This window comes from Elephas maximus, chromosome 22, assembly GCF_024166365.1.
Source record: "Elephas maximus indicus isolate mEleMax1 chromosome 22, mEleMax1 primary haplotype, whole genome shotgun sequence".
In the NCBI taxonomy this organism is placed as follows: domain Eukaryota; kingdom Metazoa; phylum Chordata; class Mammalia; order Proboscidea; family Elephantidae; genus Elephas; species Elephas maximus.
This window is the reverse complement of record NC_064840.1, coordinates 81,518,732-81,537,798: the sequence shown is the minus strand read 5'-3', so window position 1 is coordinate 81,537,798 and position 19,067 is coordinate 81,518,732. Positions and strand designations below refer to the sequence as shown.

The 19,067-nt window shown below is 44.8% G+C and overlaps 2 protein-coding genes across 8 annotated transcripts in view; both read right to left on the bottom strand.

Moving 5' to 3' along the window:
* LOC126065971 (long-chain-fatty-acid--CoA ligase 1-like) overlaps nucleotides 1-19,067 on the bottom strand; it is a 348,612-nt gene that overhangs the window by 278,384 nt on the left and 51,161 nt on the right. The window lies entirely within an intron of this gene.
* Nucleotides 6,350-19,067, bottom strand: part of LOC126065975 (long-chain-fatty-acid--CoA ligase 1-like) — a 63,879-nt gene continuing 51,161 nt past the window's right edge. For 4 of the 5 annotated variants that reach the window (XM_049866675.1, XM_049866674.1, XM_049866676.1 and 1 more), the window contains exons 12-21: nucleotides 18,843-18,977; nucleotides 17,823-17,957; nucleotides 17,182-17,277; nucleotides 16,442-16,514; nucleotides 13,430-13,518; nucleotides 12,685-12,801; nucleotides 9,411-9,554; nucleotides 7,745-7,846; nucleotides 7,560-7,631; nucleotides 6,350-6,972 (exon numbers count right to left, since the gene is read on the bottom strand). In XM_049866675.1, the coding sequence (XP_049722632.1) occupies nucleotides 6,832-6,972; nucleotides 7,560-7,631; nucleotides 7,745-7,846; nucleotides 9,411-9,554; nucleotides 12,685-12,801; nucleotides 13,430-13,518; nucleotides 16,442-16,514; nucleotides 17,182-17,277; nucleotides 17,823-17,957; nucleotides 18,843-18,977 (1,104 nt within the window). In that variant the 3' untranslated portion in view covers nucleotides 6,350-6,831. The remainder of the gene's footprint in view (nucleotides 6,973-7,559; nucleotides 7,632-7,744; nucleotides 7,847-9,410; nucleotides 9,555-12,684; nucleotides 12,802-13,429; nucleotides 13,519-16,441; nucleotides 16,515-17,181; nucleotides 17,278-17,822; nucleotides 17,958-18,842; nucleotides 18,978-19,067) is intronic. The other variant, XR_007514972.1, reaches the window with a different exon arrangement.

The window sequence follows — 19,067 nt, the reverse complement described above, 5'->3', positions numbered from 1 at the left end:
GTAGCCCAAAAGGAAGCTGAATTTTACTTTGGGTTCAGGAGGAAACCACTGAAGGATTTTGAGGCAAGAAGTGACATCCCCTGAGTTACCCTTTTAAAAGATTACTCCTGACTGCTGTGGAAATGACTGCAAATCGGTAAGAGTAGACGCTCAGGGAACAGGGAAGGACGTATAGCTCATAATGGCCGGTTGGTGGCAGTAGAGATAGAAGTGAGTGAATTTGAGTGATTCTTAGCTAGAACTCCTGCATGTGGGGCATCAGGAAAAGGGAGGATTGGGTTTGCTCAGAGAGTCAGAGGTTTGTTGTTGTTAGGTGCTGTCGATTCCGACTCATAGCAACCCTATGCACCACAGAACGAAACCCTGCCCGGTCCTGCGCCATCCTCACAATCATTGTTAGGCTTGAGCCCATTATTGCCACCACTGTGTCAATCCATCTCTTTGAGGGTCTTCCTCTTTTCTGCTGATCCTCTACTTCACCAAGCAGACAGAGTTTTGAGGGGAGGGAATCAAGAGGTTGCATTTGGGCAGCTTCCATTTGTGGTGCCTTTTAGACAACCAAGTGAAGACAGATAAGAGTCTGAAAATCAGAAGGCAGGTCAGACTGGAGATAAGAATTGGAAAGTCATCAGCATCTAAAACCTGAAACCCGTCGCCGTCGATTCTGACTCATACAGACCCTATAGGACAGAATGCCCCACAGGGGTTTTTTGAGGCTGTAAATCTTTACAGAAGCAGACTGCCACCCACATCTTTCTCCTCCGGAGCAGCTGGTGGATTCAAACCACCGACCTTTTGGTTAGCACCCGAGTGCTTAACCACTGTACCGCCAGGGCTCCTTAATCAGCATCTAGAAGTTGTTTAAAGCCATGGGATTTTACCAGGTGATCTGGGGAAGATGTATGGATAGACTACAAAGGAGAGGCCAAAACATAACCCTGGGTGCCCTCTGATATTTAAATGGGAGTTAAAGAAGGAGACAGCAACAAGAATTAATCTGCCATGGAGGAAGGCAGAAAACCAAGAATCTAGTGTCCCTGAAGCAAAAAGAAAAACGTGTTTCAAGAAAGAGGGAGAGGGATCAATTTTACCACGTTGCTGTTGTTAAGTGCTGTCGAGTCGGTTCTGACTCATAGCGACCCTATGTACAACTGAATGAAACACTGCCCAGTCCTGCGTCATCCTCACAATTGTCGTCATGCTTGAGTCCCTTGTTGCAGCCACTGTGTCAATCCATCTCATTGAGGGTCTCCCCCTCTTTCCATGGCCCTCTACTTTACCAAGCATGATGTCCCTCCTAACACCAAGTCCAGAGCATATGAGAAGTCTCGCCACCCTTGCTTCTAAGGAGCACTTTGGCTACACGTCTTCCAAGACAGATTTGTTCGTTCTTCTGGCAGTCCATGGCATATTCAGTATTCTTTGCCAACACCGTAATTCAAAGGCATCAGTTCTTCTTCAGTCTTCCTTATTCATTGTCCAGCTTTCACACACATATGAGGTGATTAAAAACACCATGGCTTGGGTCAGGTGCACCTTAGTCCTTAAAGTGACGACTTTGCTTTTTAACACTGTAAGAGGTCTTTTACAGCAGATTTGCCCAATGCAAGGCATGGTTTGATTTCTTGACTGCTGCTTCCATGGGCATTGACTGCAGATCCAAGTAAAAAGAAATCCTTGACAACGTTCATCTTTTCTCCGTTTATCACGATGTCTATTGGTCCAGTTGTGAGGATTTTTGTTTTCTTTACGTTCAGTGTAATTCATACTGAAGGGTGTACTCTTTGATCTTCATGAGTAATTCAAGACCTCTTCACATTCAGCAAGAAAGGTTGTGTCAACTTCGAATCACAGGTTGTTAATGAGTCTTCCTCCAATCCTGATGCCACGTTCTTCTTCATGTAGTCCAGCTTCTCGTATTATTTGCTCAGCATACAGACTAAGTAAGGAGAAAGGGTACAACCCTGATGCACGCCTTTCTTACCTTTAAACCAAGCAGTACCCCCTTGTTCCATTTGTTCCTCAATAAGTGTTCCAACTCCTCTTTGCTTTCAGCAAGGCAGGTTGTGTCATCCGCAATATCACAGGTTGTTAATGAGTCTTTCTCCAATCCTGACGTGGTGTTCTTCTTCATATACTGCTCACAGCAAGCCCATAATACCTACAGCTATTGTTATATCCAGGAGCCCTGGTGGCACACTGGTTAAGTGCTTGGCTCCTAACCAAAAGGTCAGCAGTTCAAACCCACCAGTCACTCCGTGGGAGATGTGGCAGTCTGCTTCCGTAAAGACTACAACCTCGGAAACCTATGGGGCAGCTGTACTGTCTTATAGGATCGCTATGAATCAGAATCAACTCGATGGCAACAGATACTATTACATCCAGAGTTGGTGATTCCTACAAATTCTGAGGGATCTCATGAGCCTGTAAAGCATGTTACCTGGCTTTACTCATACTCTCTTTCTAACACAGAATGGTTACTTCTTCCAAGCTTTTCATCCTTGATAGATTTGGAATTACTAAACATCACAGAAGCCATGTTTTATTTTTGGTAAGCTATAAAACATGAAGACAACCAGAAAAAAAACAAAAAACAAAAAAAACTCCGAGAAGTGGTATTAGCGTCCATTATGACAGAGAAAAGTCCTGTCTAAAACATTACTAGTACTGAAGCTTAGAAGCAGAACTGCTGGCCCAAAAAAACCATCCAATGACACGTTTGCCAGAATTTCCTTGCCAAATATAGACAAGGAGGAACAGCAGTACACAGCATGAGGCTGGGGGTTCAGTCTCTGGAGCCAGGTGGTTTGGCTTCAGTTCTGTCCAGGTATGTGACACTGACCAAATACTCATTTGCAAAATGGGGAAAATAGCCATATTTGGAATGAAAGGATTGTGGCCATAAAACAGGTCAACCTATGTAAAATGCTTACAACAGTGCCCGGCCTATAGATACACTCACGCATTTTAATTATTACTATTATTCCAAGTACTCTAAAAGACCGGGTGGGGCTAGAATACCTAACTGCCAGATACCAAGTTTACTTAAAAACAAGCTGCTTCTCCAAGTTTAAATATAGTATGAGGGTGTGTCATGGTTGGTGTCTGCAGGGTGGGGCCGAGAAGAGTTCTGTGGGCCCCAGGGCTGCCAATGCTGGCTTCACCCTCCTCTCGTCAGCTTTACCTCAGGCCTGCATCCCTCATGGTGGTTACTGGAAAAGCTTACTGTGCAGGCGCCTGGATGGGACAAAAGGACTGCCTCATAGTCAGACAGACAACCACCTTAGTTAGACTCAACCATACTTCTTCTGTTTTGACTGCACAGGAGAGTCTGTGCAGAGACCACGGGGCTGCTGAGGTCAGTTGTGATTTGTGCAGCCGAGCACCAGGGTACATCCAGCGCTGCTGAGCAGGAGCTGGTCCACAAGGCACACCATGCAAGTTAAGGGCAAAAACAGCATTTATTATCAACCTCATTATGGAAGGAGCTTTGTTCCTAAGTCCAAGGATCTGTCCAGAATGGTTTATTTAGTGAACACCTGCTAGTTTCTAAGCCCTGTGCGTGGTGCTGAGGGAGAGAAAACTGATACCTACTCTCAAGGAGCTTACACTTCAGTTAGGGAAAGAGAGCAGGAGGAAGGCAAGACAAGATAAGGACCTTAACAGCTAAAATAAAGAGGCAGAATGGGTTATGAGCTCTATAAGAGATGCCCAGGGTTTGAGCAACAGAGGAGAAAACATCACCACACCAAACACAAAATTTAAGGGGAAGGCGGGAGGGAGGAAGGCTGCTCTAACCACAGCAGGCTATGTAAGAAACAGAGAACAGGGGGAAAGTGAATTTTCTAAATGATAAAACCAGAGTATGGGTAGAGGAAAAGAAAAAGTTAGCTGCTATAAATGATACCATCTGAAACAGTTCTACAGTAACAGACTTACTAAAATATAGCAGAATTAAACCTACTACAGAACCATCAGCTGTAAGCCAGTATCTTCTGAGGAATGTAGCCTTCCAGCAAAGAGTTTGCATTTTCAAGAATATCCACGTTATTCACACCATGATGTTCTTCTCCACGACACATTAGGACTTTTGTCAGAGCCAGCCTACTCAAGAGTTTGTGTAGGGCCAGAAAACTGCTGATTTATAGCAAGAGACCTGGGCAGGGGAAGAAGCTTCTGGGAGGCTGCTGGGGCTGGGGGCCCTCCTTGCTCTTTGCTCGTGTACATCAGAGGCTGCCCAGACATTAAAAATGACATTAAAAGAGATGCTTCACTCACTTGAAATGCAGAAATATTTATTTTGGTTTCCTTCATCATTTTTGGAAATTCTGTTTTGGTTTATAAAACACAGAAATAGCCAACGCTTAAAGCAAACATTCAAAACCCCAATGTGACAAATTATTGACTTTTTGTGCAATTCAGAATATAGCTATGAAGTTAGCCTAGCAAATAGTGTTATTACAGTAACAATTCTTTAGTGCAAACCCCCTTGTGCTTGATTAATACACGTGGTCGATCACATATCCAAAAACAACTGCTTTAACGTATAAATGACAACTGAGTCAAATGTGACAAAGGCTTGCAGTAAAATGAAATGCTGCTAATTTCTCAAATTAACTGACAGAAAATATCCCTTGAAAAGTTAATCCCAGGAAATGACTTTCCCAGATTTCTACATCCTAGAATTTTGGCTTGTAAAATACATTTCAAAGAAATCAGGTAGCATTATGACATAAGAACGTTTGCCCATTACCATCCATTGCAACAAACACCCAAGAAAATCTATCCCCTTAATATTATTTTCAAAGGTATGCTTTGCCTGAGAGTTTATTCTGGGGGAAAAAAGCAAGTTAATCACAGCGCGATCCTTTCTGATATGAAAACCACATTAAAAATCTGTTGGCCATTATAAACCCAGAGTGACTAGTGCAGTGAAGATCCAGTGGACAGTCAGTCAGGTGTCACAGGCGAGCACAGCTGATCCAAGTCATTATCTCCTTCTTGAAATGCTTGTCTTCACTGCAGTCTAAGGCAGGTTTTTCCGTAATCCCTGGGAAGGGATGGAGGGAGGGAACCAGGTCTAGAGAATGGGGTACGAGCTAGACTCCCTTTGCTCTCATGAGTGTCTGTCCATCTGAGCCTCAGCACCTGCACTGTTCTGAGCTGGCTCTGTCCTTCAGCTTCCAGGGAACCTTAGGCTCCAACAGGACTGTGGAGAACAGTATACACCTCCAGGCCCTTAATCAGAAGGGACATGTGAGCGGGTGTGAGACGGGGAGGGGGACGTGTGACTGCGACTGCGACTGCGTGTGAGATGGGGAGGGGGACATGTGAGTGCATGTGAGACGGGGAGGGGGACCTGTAAGTGTGTGTGTGGGGGAAGGGGACTGTGTGAGCGCCATGTGAGATGGCGAAGGGGATGTGTGCGTGTTGCAGGGAAGGGGACACATGAATACGTGTGAGACAGGGACGGGGACATGTGAGTGTGGGGGGGGTGGGACATTTGAGTGCATGAGACGGGGAGGGGGACTTGTGAGAGTGTGTTGGGGGGAAGGGGGCGCATGAATGCCTGTGAGACAGGGAGGGGGACCTGTGAGTGTGGGGGGATGGGATGTTTGAGTGTGTGACAGGAGGAGGGGAACGTGTGAGTGTGTGTGAGACAGGGAAGGGATGTGTAAGTGCATGTGAGACGGGGAGGGGGACGTGTGAATGCGTGTGAGATAGGGAGGGGACACGTGAGTGCGTGTGAGACAGGGAGGGGGATGTGTGAGTACATGTGAGGGGGAGGGGAACGTGTAAGTGTGGGGGGGATGGGATGTTTGAGTGCATGAGATGGGGAGGGGGACGTGTGAGTGTGTGTGAGTGTGTGCTGGGGGAAGGGGATGCATGAATTGTGTGTGAGACGGGGAGGGAGATGTGTGAGTGTGGGGGGTATGGGATATTTGAGTGCATGAGATGGGGAGGGGGACGTGTGAATGCGTGTGCGACAGGGAGGGGACAAGTGAGTGCATGAGATGGGGAGGGGGACGTGTGAGTGTTGTGTGAGACAGGGAGGGGGATGTGTGAGTACATGTGAGGGGGGGAACATGTGAGTGTGGGGGGATGGGATGTTTGAGTGCATGAGATGGGGAGGGGGACATGTGAGTGTGTGCTGGGGGGAAGGGGATGCATGAATGTGTGTCAGACGGGGAGGGAGATGTGTGAGTACATGTGACGGGGGAGGTGAACGTGTGAGTGTGGGGGGGATGGGATGTTTGAGTGCATGAGATGGGGAGGAGAACATGTGAGTGTTGGGGGGGGAGGGGGCAGGGCTTAAAGCAATCTCTGGTCCACTTGGGTACTTGCCAGTCTGGACGCTTCCTGTTTTTAAAGGACACCGTCCCTCCAGGGCTGTGCTTTCTAGAGCAGCAGAAGACTCCAGAATCTGCAGCAAGTAGCGGACATCTCAGAAATGGCAAAGTCCTAAACCCCTTGGTTAGAAAAACAGAGAGACAAGTTTTAACACACACCTTTCTAACTGAAGAAATCTCAAATAACTCAGCACATTTATGGTTTCCCCTTTACAATTTTTAAGGCTCATTTTGGAAATTATTTATCACTATAAACATCATCGGCAACATGAGGGGACGGCAAGGCAGTGCTCCATGTCCTCTAACAGTCCTAGGACAAGAACCCCGAGTGGACAAGTCAAACACTAGCGTTTCCTTCCCTGTGTTTGCTGCAGTCACAATTACCAAATAAAAGCCATCAGCAGAAGAAGAAGCAGAGGCCACCAGCAGAAGAGATTGTGGAGGTGTGCAGCTTGGTTTTTTTCAAGCTTTCTTCTTCCCATTAGACCTTGATGGTCGAATAAAGCTCCTCTATCTGAGACCTGAAATAATTTCGTAACTCTGGTCTTTTAGCCTTCATTGTTGGAGTCAGGAGGCCATTGTCAACAGAAAATAATTCACGGTGTAGGGCGATGTCCTTGATCTGCAAATAAACAAGGCTGTTATAGAAGGAAAAATGCCATCTGAGTCTAGAAAGCGTATGTTGTTGTTGTGTGCTTATCAAGTCGATTACGACTCACAGCGACCCTACAGGACAGAAGAGAACTGCCCCATAGGGTTTCCTAGGCTGAAATCTTTACAGAGCAGATCGCCAGGTCTTTTCTCCTGTGGAGCCGCTGGGTGGAATCAAACCACAAGCCTTTCAGTTAGCAGCTGAGTGCTTAACCACTACACCACCAGGGCTCCTTAGAAAGCACATAAGCCACCGGAACGTATAAAGACCCCTGTGGGCGAGCCAATCCATCTCTCGCCCCAGGTCAAGCTGCATTTAAACACTCTCCAAAGAGGCAGGTATTCTATTCTTAGGAGAGAATTCAGGACTGTATCCTGGCCTCCAAAAAAGAGAATTCACACCCCTGGGTAAACACCCCTCCCCTGCCAAGACGTTCCATCACTGATTCCGCATGCATTTCTTTAGGCATCTCATCCTCTATATTTTACACATATAATTTATGTGTAAAAAAATCTCTGTTACACACCGGAATCCATGCACTTCGTTGACAGTCTTACCTGTTCAAATGGTTTTAGACCAGAATCCTTTCCAAGTGTCACCATGTCTTCTAGGATAGCTTTTTTGACATCCTAATAAGGTAACAAAACAAAATATTTCCTCTGTTGGAGGCACCTGGACATCCACAGGTACATTTAATGCAAAGTTTAGATAGGAAGGTAAACTGCACACTTCAGAGCCGTACCTTATTTCTGCACAGCTCTTCAAAGGATCCTTCTAGTCCCCTCTTTTGGGCCCAGGCACATAACGTCTCAACATCTGGTACCACAATCGCTATGAGAAATGACTTTAACACAGACAGGGAGTTGTTACACGGCTTGACTCAAATGTTCTAAAATAGTGGCTCTGAATTATTCCAGCATCACAGCCCTGAGAGAAGCCAGTGACAGTCTGACATTCTCTTGAGAACGTACCACCCTCCCCAGGAGTCCATGGGCCCGGCTTAAAAACTCCTGGCTCTAAAGTATGGATGGCATCAGGAATCCCAGAGTAATGGCTGAACAAATCACTGGAGACCGAAAACTCACAAAAAGCCTACTTTCTATTTACTTTTATGGATACTTTTTAACAAACGAGAGCCAAATAGGCAAACAAGGTGATAGATATCTGAGCACTGCTTTTAAAAAAGAGAAAGAAAATGTATACAGATTAACTTGGGGAAAAAAAAAAATCTTTAATACCTCATCCTTCACAATATAACAACAATAAAACTAAAAAACAAAACAAAACAAAAGCATGGTAAGATTCTAAGTAAAAAAAAAAAAAAAAGGAGGTACATTCTTGAAGATGACAAGAAAATATTACGATAAAATCATTTAAAATCTCAAGATTTATAAAAAGATTTGCTTTCAGGGAACCCTTCCACCTTCTCTTCCTCACAGGTGTCTGCCCGACATTTTGACGAATAGACATTTTACTGCAGAATCTATAATTTTGACTTAAAGCGTATGCTGGTTCACGATCACTATCTGTTCTAAAATAATTTAGTTGAGTTTCATATGTTTAAAATTTTTAAACATTTTAATAATCACAGTATCAGGACTTCCTTCATAGTTGAAACTGTATATTACCTACCCCACACCTCCCTTGGGACACTAGGTGCAGTGTAATGGATTGGTTTTTCTGTGGCCTTTCTATCCACGATCTTGTAACTCCCACCCAGGTGACTGGGCGGGACTGTACGATAGGGTATTGTGACCCACCAAAGGGATTGTTCAGTTCTGCCATCCCACTGGGCTTAAAATGAGCCAACCCAGAGGCAGGAGAGAGAACAGCCCACCACCACCAAGGCAGGAGAGACCAGCAGGAGACATCGCAGTGGGCTTCCCGGCCCACAGAGCAAGAAAGCTAAGTGCCTTTGGGCAGAGACTGAGGGCCAGGGAGAAGCCTACACCTGACCCACGAATTTGGGACCTGCCACCCTCCAAAGCCATTTCCTTTATACAGCTCGTGAGTTCTCTAAGGCACCAGCAAATTGGGAAACCCAAAGACAGGAGGGAGAGCGCTGAGGGGAGAGAGAGTAGCTGATGTTACAGATGATGGAGTGGGACAGCAGCTTGGAAAGGTCAGACATTCGGGATGTCTTTAACCTCTGCCGCATAGGAACCAGCTTTGTGCTGACCCTTATGAAAGAAATTATTCATTTACTAGGCCACTCCAGGTAAAATACAAATATAGAAACTAAAGAAAAAAAAGTTTTCTGAATAAGAAATGCCAAGCAGCAGAAACCAACAATGCATCAATCACATTCTAGCACATCAGACATGAAAGTTAAGTCACACTAGGCTGAATCCTTCAATCCTATTTAAAGCCCCCAGAGTACAAGGCATTAGCAACTCAGAAGCACATACCTGCAAGCTTTCTCCATGGACAAACACCTGAGCAACAGGTTCACTTCGTATGTAGATATTTTCAATTTTTTCAGGGGCTATGTACTCTCCTTGTGATAGTTTAAATATGTGCTTTTTCCTGTCAATAATCTTCAAGGTGCCATTCTGTTTATCAGAGAGGAGGCAGCTGTGAGTGGGTCCAGGGAGGCTTCCACCCAGCATCAGTCACACTGTGAGGTACGAGGTTTTTACCCGCACTATCATTTAATCCTCGTAACATCTCGCTGGTGTTAGGTATTATCCCATTTTATAGAAAGGAAAACTAAGGCTTAGAGGGACTGAGTAACTTGCCCAAGGCCATTCAGCCAAGCACAGAGATAGAGAGGGAATCAGGAGCCCACGCGCACTCCACTCTACGGATTGGCATCCGTGACTTGTCAGCCAACCGGCAGCGCCTTGCTTTCTACCTTTATTTAGCCCATTTCATTCGTCTCGTGTCTGAGTTAGGTACGTACATATCCGGCTCTCCAAGTTAGTCAAGTCCCTCGAGAGCAGGGACATGGCCTTACTCACCCCCTCACAGTCTGCTGCACAGAATAAAGGTTCAATAAACGTCTGCTACACAAAGGCAGGGCGTCAGTTTCCTCTGTCACTGTTTCTCGGGGTGGAGTGGGAGGGTGCTCCTGGTCCTTTGGGTGGGGTGAGTCTTTGCACAAAGGACCACCCTACGTAACTGCTGGAGCATTGCCACCCTTAGACTAAATCAACCAAACGCTAGTAGCATCCACCACCACTCCCTGTCCGAACGGTAACCAACACCACCCCGTATCTCCATCCATTCCCACTCGGGGGCCACTGTCATGCCTCAGAAGTCATCTGCTGGAAAGATTCCAGAGTTCCCTCATTCCACAACACTTCTCTATCTTAAAAAGCAGAGAAGTTATGAAATGGGCGCGTTAGAGCCAGAATGAGAACTGATACTTAACCCCTTAAACCTGAAAAGAAGGACTTAATTTATTCCTAAATAGCTTGGATATTCTGTAATCTGAATTGATTTTGGGGGGCATTCTTCTCATCAGTAAAAATCCCAGAGTATCAAATACCCTAAATCTACAATAATTTGGTCATACACAATAAAAAAAATCAGCCATTTTACTTCTTGCAATTAAACATGGTACCAGTTTACAAATATCATTGCTTGTTACCAGAGCTGAAAGAACTGGTCACATCTATGAGCAGGAAAAATAAGGCTTCTTTTACGAGCCTCTTACTCTTAAACTGTTTTGAATTTCTATACAATAAATGGTTCCTAAATTAAATCCAAAGGAGTTGGTTTAGTCCGTGCAACATTCTATTTTTAATGAGATGACAAATCTAAGAAACACATTTATATGTCACTAACAAATGAGGAAATACTCACAATCACTACCCATTAGAGAAATGCAAAATCAAAATTACAGTGAAATACTATCTCACCCGGACATTACCGGCATGAATCAAAAAAATCAAAAAAATGTTGAAGAGGCTATGGGGGGACGGGAACTCTTATGCCCTGTTGGTGCGAAGGCAAAATGACACAACCATTTTGGAAAATGATATGGTGCTTCCTTAAAAAGCTAGAAATAGAAATACCACACAATCCAACAGTTTCATTTCTAGGAACACCTCCTAGAGAAATAAGAGCCAGAATAAACATATGCACACCCATGTTCCTCGCAGCATCATTCACAACAGCAAAAAGACGGAAACAACTTAAATGCCCATCAACAGATGAACAGATAAACAGACTACGGTACATAAACACACAATGGAATACTACGCAACAATAAAGAACAACGATGAATCTGCAAAACACCTCATAACATGGATGAATGTGGAGGGCATTATGCTGAGTGAAATAAGTCAGTCGCAACAGGACAAATACTGCATGAGACCACTACTATAAAAACTCATGAAAAAGTTTACACGTAGAAACTTTGATAGTTACGAGGGAGGGGAGAGGTGGGGAGGGGAGAACACTAAATAGACAGTAGATGAGCGGTAACTTTGGTGAAGAGGAAGACAGTCCACAATACTGAGGAAGCCAGCACAACTTGACCAAGGCAAAATCACAGAAGCTTCATAGACACGTCCAAACTCCCTGAGGGATGGAATTACTGGGCTGAGGGCTGGAGACCATGGTCTCTGAGGACATCTAGCTCAATTGGCATAACACAGTTTATAAAGAAAATATTCTAAATCCTACTTTGGTGTGTAGCGTCTGGCATGTTAAAAGCTTGTGAGCAGCCAGCTAAGACACATCTACTGGTCCCACTCCATCTGGAGAAAGGGAAAAAGAAGAAAACCAAAGACACAAGGGAAAGATTAATCCAAAGGACTAATGGACCACAACCACCACAGCCTCTACCAGACTGAGACCAGCACAACCAGATGGTGCCCAGCTACCACCACCAACTGCTCTGACAGGTATCACAATAGAGGGTCATCAACTGAGTGAGAGAAAAATGTAGAACGAAATTCAAACTCACAAAAAAAGACTAGACTTACTGGTCTGACAGAGACTGGAGAAACCCTGAGAGTATGGCCCCCAGACACCCTTTTAACTCAGTAGTGAAGGTACTCCTGAGATTCACCCTTCAACCAAAGATTACACAGGCCTATAAAACAAATAATAACACATGTAGTTCAACCATGTATACAAGGCTAAATGGCACACCAGCCCAGGGGCAAGGAAGAGAAGGCAGGAAGGGACAGGAAAGCTGGAAATGGGGAAGCAAAGGTCAAAAAAGAGAGAGTGTTGACATGTCGCAGGGTTGGCAACCAATGTCACAAAACAATATGTGAACTAATTGTTTAAAGAAACTAATTTGTTCCTTAAACTTTCACCTAAGGCACAATTTAAAAAAAGAAAGAAAGAAACATTTATTCACAACTTGCTATACATTCCAGGAAGACCACTGCAATTCCAAACTGCCTTGCTTAACCAATGCATCACCATCAAGCCACAGCACGTGTACTGTAACAAGCCAAAGTCTCTTTTGATTCCATACAGAAAGCAGCAACCAGAATTTCAAATAGAAAGCATATTTGCTATAGTTAAAGGGAAAATCCTAAACAAATATTCTAAGAGTATAAACCTGTTCATTGCAGGAAGTGGAACAGTGTACATGACACCACTCAACAAGAACGGGGAGAGAAAAGTCAGGGTGCCACATGGCAAGTGTACAGCACACGGGACACTTTCTTCCTGACAGTGGAACAAACCTATTTGTGAACAGCGGAAGGAACAACTTACTGGCAGCCATTTTCCAATGTCCCCTGTGTGCAGCCAGCCATCTTTATCCAAAGCTTCTGCTGTTTTTGCTGGGTCCTTCCAGTAGCCCTTAAAAACATCTGCCCCTTTCACACACACCTGAAGAATAAGAGGATTTGTTAATACCATTTACTGGGGTTTCCCTGAAAGAAAGAAAGAAAAAAAAAACTTGGTGTGTATGTGGGAAACCCAACTTTTAGCTAGAAGCCCTGAATTCCATGATTTAGAGGGAACTACCAGACCCCTCTGGGATCTTCTAAGCACCCCCAATGCCCCCACATCCTATTCATAATCACTTCCACTCCAGTGAAACTGTAAGGCTAATGCTTGCCTAAGTCCTGGCTCAAAGATGCTAGAAAACCCTAAAGGGGTTGAAATTACTTTGAAGTAATTAGGCTTACCATTAGTAGCCAGTAGCTCACTAAGAGGTAGCCAGGGCAATAAGCAGATGGAGATATGCCCTGAGGACTCAGGCCACTGGAGCCTCAGCGTGCTCCTGGACTCAAATCCCTATCACGCCGGGCACAAGAAGGCAGGTGTCAGTGGGCCCCTGAATGTTAAACGTAAAAGTTGCTTCATAAAGCAGCCTGTTCAACTCCAGATCACCAATAACACCAAGCTCAGTAGCTTTCTACGACCCTGTGCTAGAGAATGCTCCTGCATCCGTCATGGCTGGCTGTCAGAGAAAACGGCGTGAAGGATGAATGACTGACGTGATTCCACTCACCTCACCCTCGCCCTGGGCAGCCACGTAATTCATTTCTTCTACATCAACAAGCTTTACATAACTGCAAGGCATTGGGGGACCAACATGGCCTGTATATTAAATAAAAGAAATATCACTCATAATATCCTTCAGTCAACCTTCACATTATTTTTATAACAAACAAGCCTCCTTGCAATAAAAGAAAGCTGGTATAAACTTCTGGTTTCTGCTATTCTAGCCATTCTCCCCCTGGTAAACTCATTTAGAAAGTTTATTCCTAGAACAGAGGCTAAAATACTCAAAGTCTCATCAGGACATTTCCTAAGTTTGATGCTCTGAATTATTTTTCAAAGTATAAGGAATTTGTATGTAGATTTTAAGGGTTACTGTGAATACCTGGAAGCAAGCTTTCTGAAACGTTCACCTGGCTTCGATGATCTGATGGCCCCTGCCCACTACTGGTCACTCCTTTTTAACCAGCCCTCCCTCAGACAGACATCTTATTGTTCCAATTCTCCATAAGAAGACAGAACACATCCATCTCTGGCAAACCTCGATTATTCTCTGACACAACCACCAATTCTGATCAACATGGCCTTTACTGAAGGATCAGTATGGATAAACCTGTTTTATATTTAAGCTTATTAAGACAGGATACTGGTAGGACCTGTACACAGACCAAGTGGCAGTCGTTGAACATAACAAGGGGATACTGCATGGTTTAATGTCATGAATGTATCCTTTCACCATACTTATTCAGTCTGTGTGCTGAGGAGATAATCTGAGGAGATGGACTATAGGAAGAAGAATGTGGCAACACGGCTGGAGGGAGACTCGTTAACACCCTGCGTCACGCAGATGACACAACCCTGCTTGCTCAAAGTGAAGAGGACTTGAAGCACTTACTGATGAGGATCAAAGACTACACCCTTCAATACAGACTGTACCTCAACATAAAGAAAAAAAAATCTTCACAACTGGACCAATAAACAACATCGTGATAAATGGAGAAAATACTGAAATTATCAAGGACTACATTTTACTTGGATCCATAATCAATACCCACGGAAGCAGCAGTCAAGAAATCAAACAATGTATTGTATCGGACAAATCTGCTGCAAAAGACCTCTCCAAAGTGTTCAAAAGAAAAGATGTCACTTTGAGTGCTAAGGTGTGCCTGACCCAAAACCAAGAAAACTCACTGCCGTCGAGTTGATTCCGACCCATAGAGACCCTATAGGACAGAGCAGAGCTACCCCACGGGGTTTCCAAGGAGCAGCTGGTGGATTCAAACTGTTGACCTTTTAGTTAGCAGCTAAACGCTTAACCCCTGCGCCGCCAGTGCCCGTCCCAAGCCATGGTGTTTTCAGTTCCTTCACACGCACACAAAAGCTGGACCGTGAACAAGGAAGACTGGAGAACTGACGCTTTTGAATTAGGGTACTGGTGAAGAATACTGCACACAGCATGGACTGCCAGAAGAACAAACAGATCTGTCTTGGAAGAAGTATGGCCAGAAGGCTCCGTTGAAAGTGAGGATGGCGAAATTTCGTCTCACATCCTTTGGACACGTTATTAGGAGGGACCCGACAGCAGAGAGCCGAGCTGGCAGCAGGAGACAGCATGGGGGCCTTTCCAGCACAAGAAGAGAAAGCCAGTGAGTGCCTCTGGGCAAAGGCCTAAGGCCAGGGAGAGGCGAGCCTGTGAGCACAGCTGGGGAGAACTGTATCTGAGTGATCCCAGGCCTGCATTGTAACTGCTACTTCCCAGTAAACCCCATAATCATGAGTACTGTCTGTGAGTTCTCTGTGGCCATTGTAATGAATTACCAAACCCAGCAGAGGAACGGAGAGTGCCACAGGGGGATGGTCAGTGTCAGGATTAGTAAAGATGGCAGAGAGAGGAGGCCTGTCTGGCTTCCACCTCATGGGAGTTAGCCTTGCACTGCTGATCCTGGTTCTCCTTCCCCCTTGTGGGGTTGGAGGAGGTCACACGCTGCCCCATATCATTTTTACAGAATGGTAGCATCAATCCCAGCAGAATCATAAATCTATGTTCCTAGACACTGGTAATATTTATAACATGCCAGATTAATCAGGGAGATTTATTTATCACAGTGTCAAGTATACTCTCAGCGTGGCACAGAGGGAAAGAGAAGTTTTACAGTCAGAACTGGGTTGGAATCCTGGCTCTAAAGCATAATGTTGTGTAAATTCTTGTATTTACATGCTATTTAAACGATAATCTACAGTTACCTCACATCTCACCAGGATCAAACTCACGTACCCTCCATGTTAAACACCTAACACAGAGCTTTATCTATGACAAATACACAATGAATTACTTCTGTGTTTGCCTTCCAGCTTGCTTTTTCCTTTTGGGAAAAAAGGTCTGTATCTGACTTATATCCGTAATCCCAACACCTAACACAGCCATTAGTACACAGTGTAAATTTACTATCTGTGTTTTAAATACACATAATTTAATAATTACAAATAATTAAACTAAATAAAAATAATTAGATCAACTACTTGTCTAATCAATTATGGGAAAGATCGCTGGGCCAAACATTTCCGAATCTGGTATAAAAGGCAACTTTACTACCACCCGGCACTACTCGACTCTGCCGTGAGAGCCATCTTACAGATAGCTCCCTGACGTCCAAGCTTGCCGTCCTCAAAATCAAACCCACTGCCACTGAGTCAATTCCAGCTCATAGCAACCCTACAGGACAGAGCAGAACTGCCCCATAGTCTATAAATCTTTGCGGAAGCAGACTGTCACCTCCTCCTCCTGTGGGGCAGCCGACAGGTTTCAACTGTCAACCTTTTGGTTGGCAGCAGAATGCTTTAACCATTGAACCACCAGGGCTCCCTTGTCTGTCCCAAGGCCTAACAATCTGAGACAAAGTCACACTTACTTGTGTCAGTAAATCCCCACTTTTAATATTTAAGTGATGAGTCCAATTCTAATAATTCTAATAACCCAACCCCGATAACCCAATTCCCACAAGGAATCTTCCACCAATCGTACCTGCTGTCCAGTCTCCAGGCACAGTCAGGCAGCAGCCGGCAGCGCACTCTGTCTGTCCATAGCCTTCATAAAACTGGCCACCAACAGATGAGAGATCATTAAAGGCGGACAGCTACCCCTTTGCTGGAAGTGCAGAAGTAATTCCGTTCCTCTAACCTCTAAGTAATGGCTGACTGTGGTGAAATTGCTTTTCAAATTTAGTTTAGTAAATTCATTCAATACTAAGTCGTGTTTTCCTCTGGAACCCAAACATCTTCACTCCCATCCCAAACATCAGCTACCATCCCCGTTCATTTTTACCTAACCTCCTGCAGACAGCAAACGAGAACACCTACGTTCCAGGTCACGGCGCAAACTCCCCACCAGGAAGGCACCTGCTTTGTCAGCTCCTGGCTCTGCCCCCCACAAGCTCTAGGTGTCACTGAGTCCCTGCTGTCTTCCGGCCCCTTAAAAGATGCTCTCTGCATGGCTGCAGGCTGGCTTATCACTTGTGATCCACTCCTATACTCTCCTGCCTAACTCTAAATGCAAGTAGTGCACCCTACCCTGGAGAAAATTACGCAGTGGGCCTAAATACATACTCCCTTGCCCAGGGTAAAAAAAGACACACTCATTTCTCCAAGCAACCTAGGAATAAATGACCTTCCAGACAAAAGTAAGACACATACAAAGAGAGTTAAAAATGACTTTTCCTACAGATGGTTCAGCATTATGAAGTCTGACAGGAAGTCGCGCCTCACCTGACAGCCAAGTGCTGCTCGCAGAAACGTCAGCACCGTGGGAGACACCGGCGCAGCTCCTGTGACCATCAGCCTGACTTTTCCTCCCAGGCTCGACTTACGGGGGGACAGGAGAGGACACGCACGTTAACTATCTGGAAGTAGGTGGTCACCTCAGGGACGAACCGCTACGGAGAATCCCCGGCACTAACTCACTACACCCTCTGCTGACAGCTACACAGAGCCCGTGCTCAGGGCAACGTGCCGAGAACCTGGAATACGGATCCATGACCACCCCAGTCACTCTCGATGGGTGTGACACACACCAACTAGAACAACAGTCTGCTGGATTTGTGGCAACTACCAGTTTTGGGTTTTTGGGGGGGTTTTTTTGACATCATGCCTAAAAAAGTTACCTCAAGAATGATACACTTATTCCAGAAAAGCTAAACAAAATGAAAAAATGGTAATACTACAATGCCCTAGGTAGATATAATACTGTTCAGATTTACCTTGTCCCTAATTTTTAGAAATATGCGAGAATTAATAAAAATATTTCATTCTCTCCTTCATCTCCGTACCTCTAAAAAAAAATTCTGATAAAAATTTTGAAACCCTAATCAGTTTACCTAGAAAACAACAGTTGTGAGTCCACTTGTTACCTGTATTTTGTGGAAGATGAGTCTATCCCACAGGCTGTTGTTTCTGACGATACCACTACGAAGCTCCGCTTCTTTCCTCTTGGACGCAAAGTCCAACAGCCACCGTTTCAGTGTGGTGTTTGCTTGTCCAAAAATCTAATGAGCCAAGAAACAGGAAGGTTCTCAGAGCCAGAAGCCCTGCCTCAAAACGTAGAGTATTCAAACTGCCCAGTCCAAATTCATTCTGGAGGCTGCTCATGTCCCTGACATAATGGCTGCCCACAGGGGGTTTTCAGTGGCTGATTTCTCAGAAGCAGATTGCCAGGCCTTTCTTCTGAGGCACCTCTAGGTAGACTTGAGCCTTCAACCTTTTGGTTGGTGGCTGAGTGCAGTAACTGTTTGCACTACCTAGGGACTCTTGATGTGGCTAAGTAAGTACAGGGAAACCTGTGAGAGTGGAAACTTGTCACGACTGCCTTGTTTTTCCGGTTCTCTCAAGTTTCGTGCCTCTGACAGGGCACCCTTACCACTTTTCTATCGCTCTCTATTAGTGGAAAATATTTGCGTTTACCTTCTCTGACAGGTCTCCACCTTATACAGGTTCTGGCTTTCACAAGTTTTACTGTGATATTTGACGTGTGCATGGAGCTTTAAAATTAATAAAATCATTTCACAGTTATTATTTTCATGTAAGCCAAATACCAATTTTATGAGACACATATGAGGGAGGAAGGAGGTAAGTCTCTTTTATAGATGAGAAAACAGGCTCTAAGGTTTACTGTGAAAACAAAATGACCCCACCTTATAGCTGTACTGTGCCCTACAGTTTCCAGAGGGAGTTCAGGAGTTTTCTCACCTAATCGTCACCAACAACTCTGTGAGGTAAATGTATGCTGATTTTACAGATGAGTAAACTAGTCCTGTGAGATTAAGAGGACTGTCAGCATGACACAGATGGGACATGGGTGAGCCGAATTCAAACCCAAGCCTCTGACTCAAAGCCCAGTGCTCTGTCCCCCACATGTTGCCCCTGGAACTTACTCGGTCAAACATCCGGTTCAGCAGTCTGGGAACCACAGGAAAGACAGTGGGTTGAAGCACCTTGAGGTCATCCATAAGCAGCCTGATATCTCCTTGGAAGAATCCTATTTTAGCTCCATGACACAGCATTATACACTTCAGAGGCAAACAGGAACAGCAAATATTTTACTGTTGCAGCAACGCTGCCACACATACTACACACAAGCCACACGTATTACACACAAC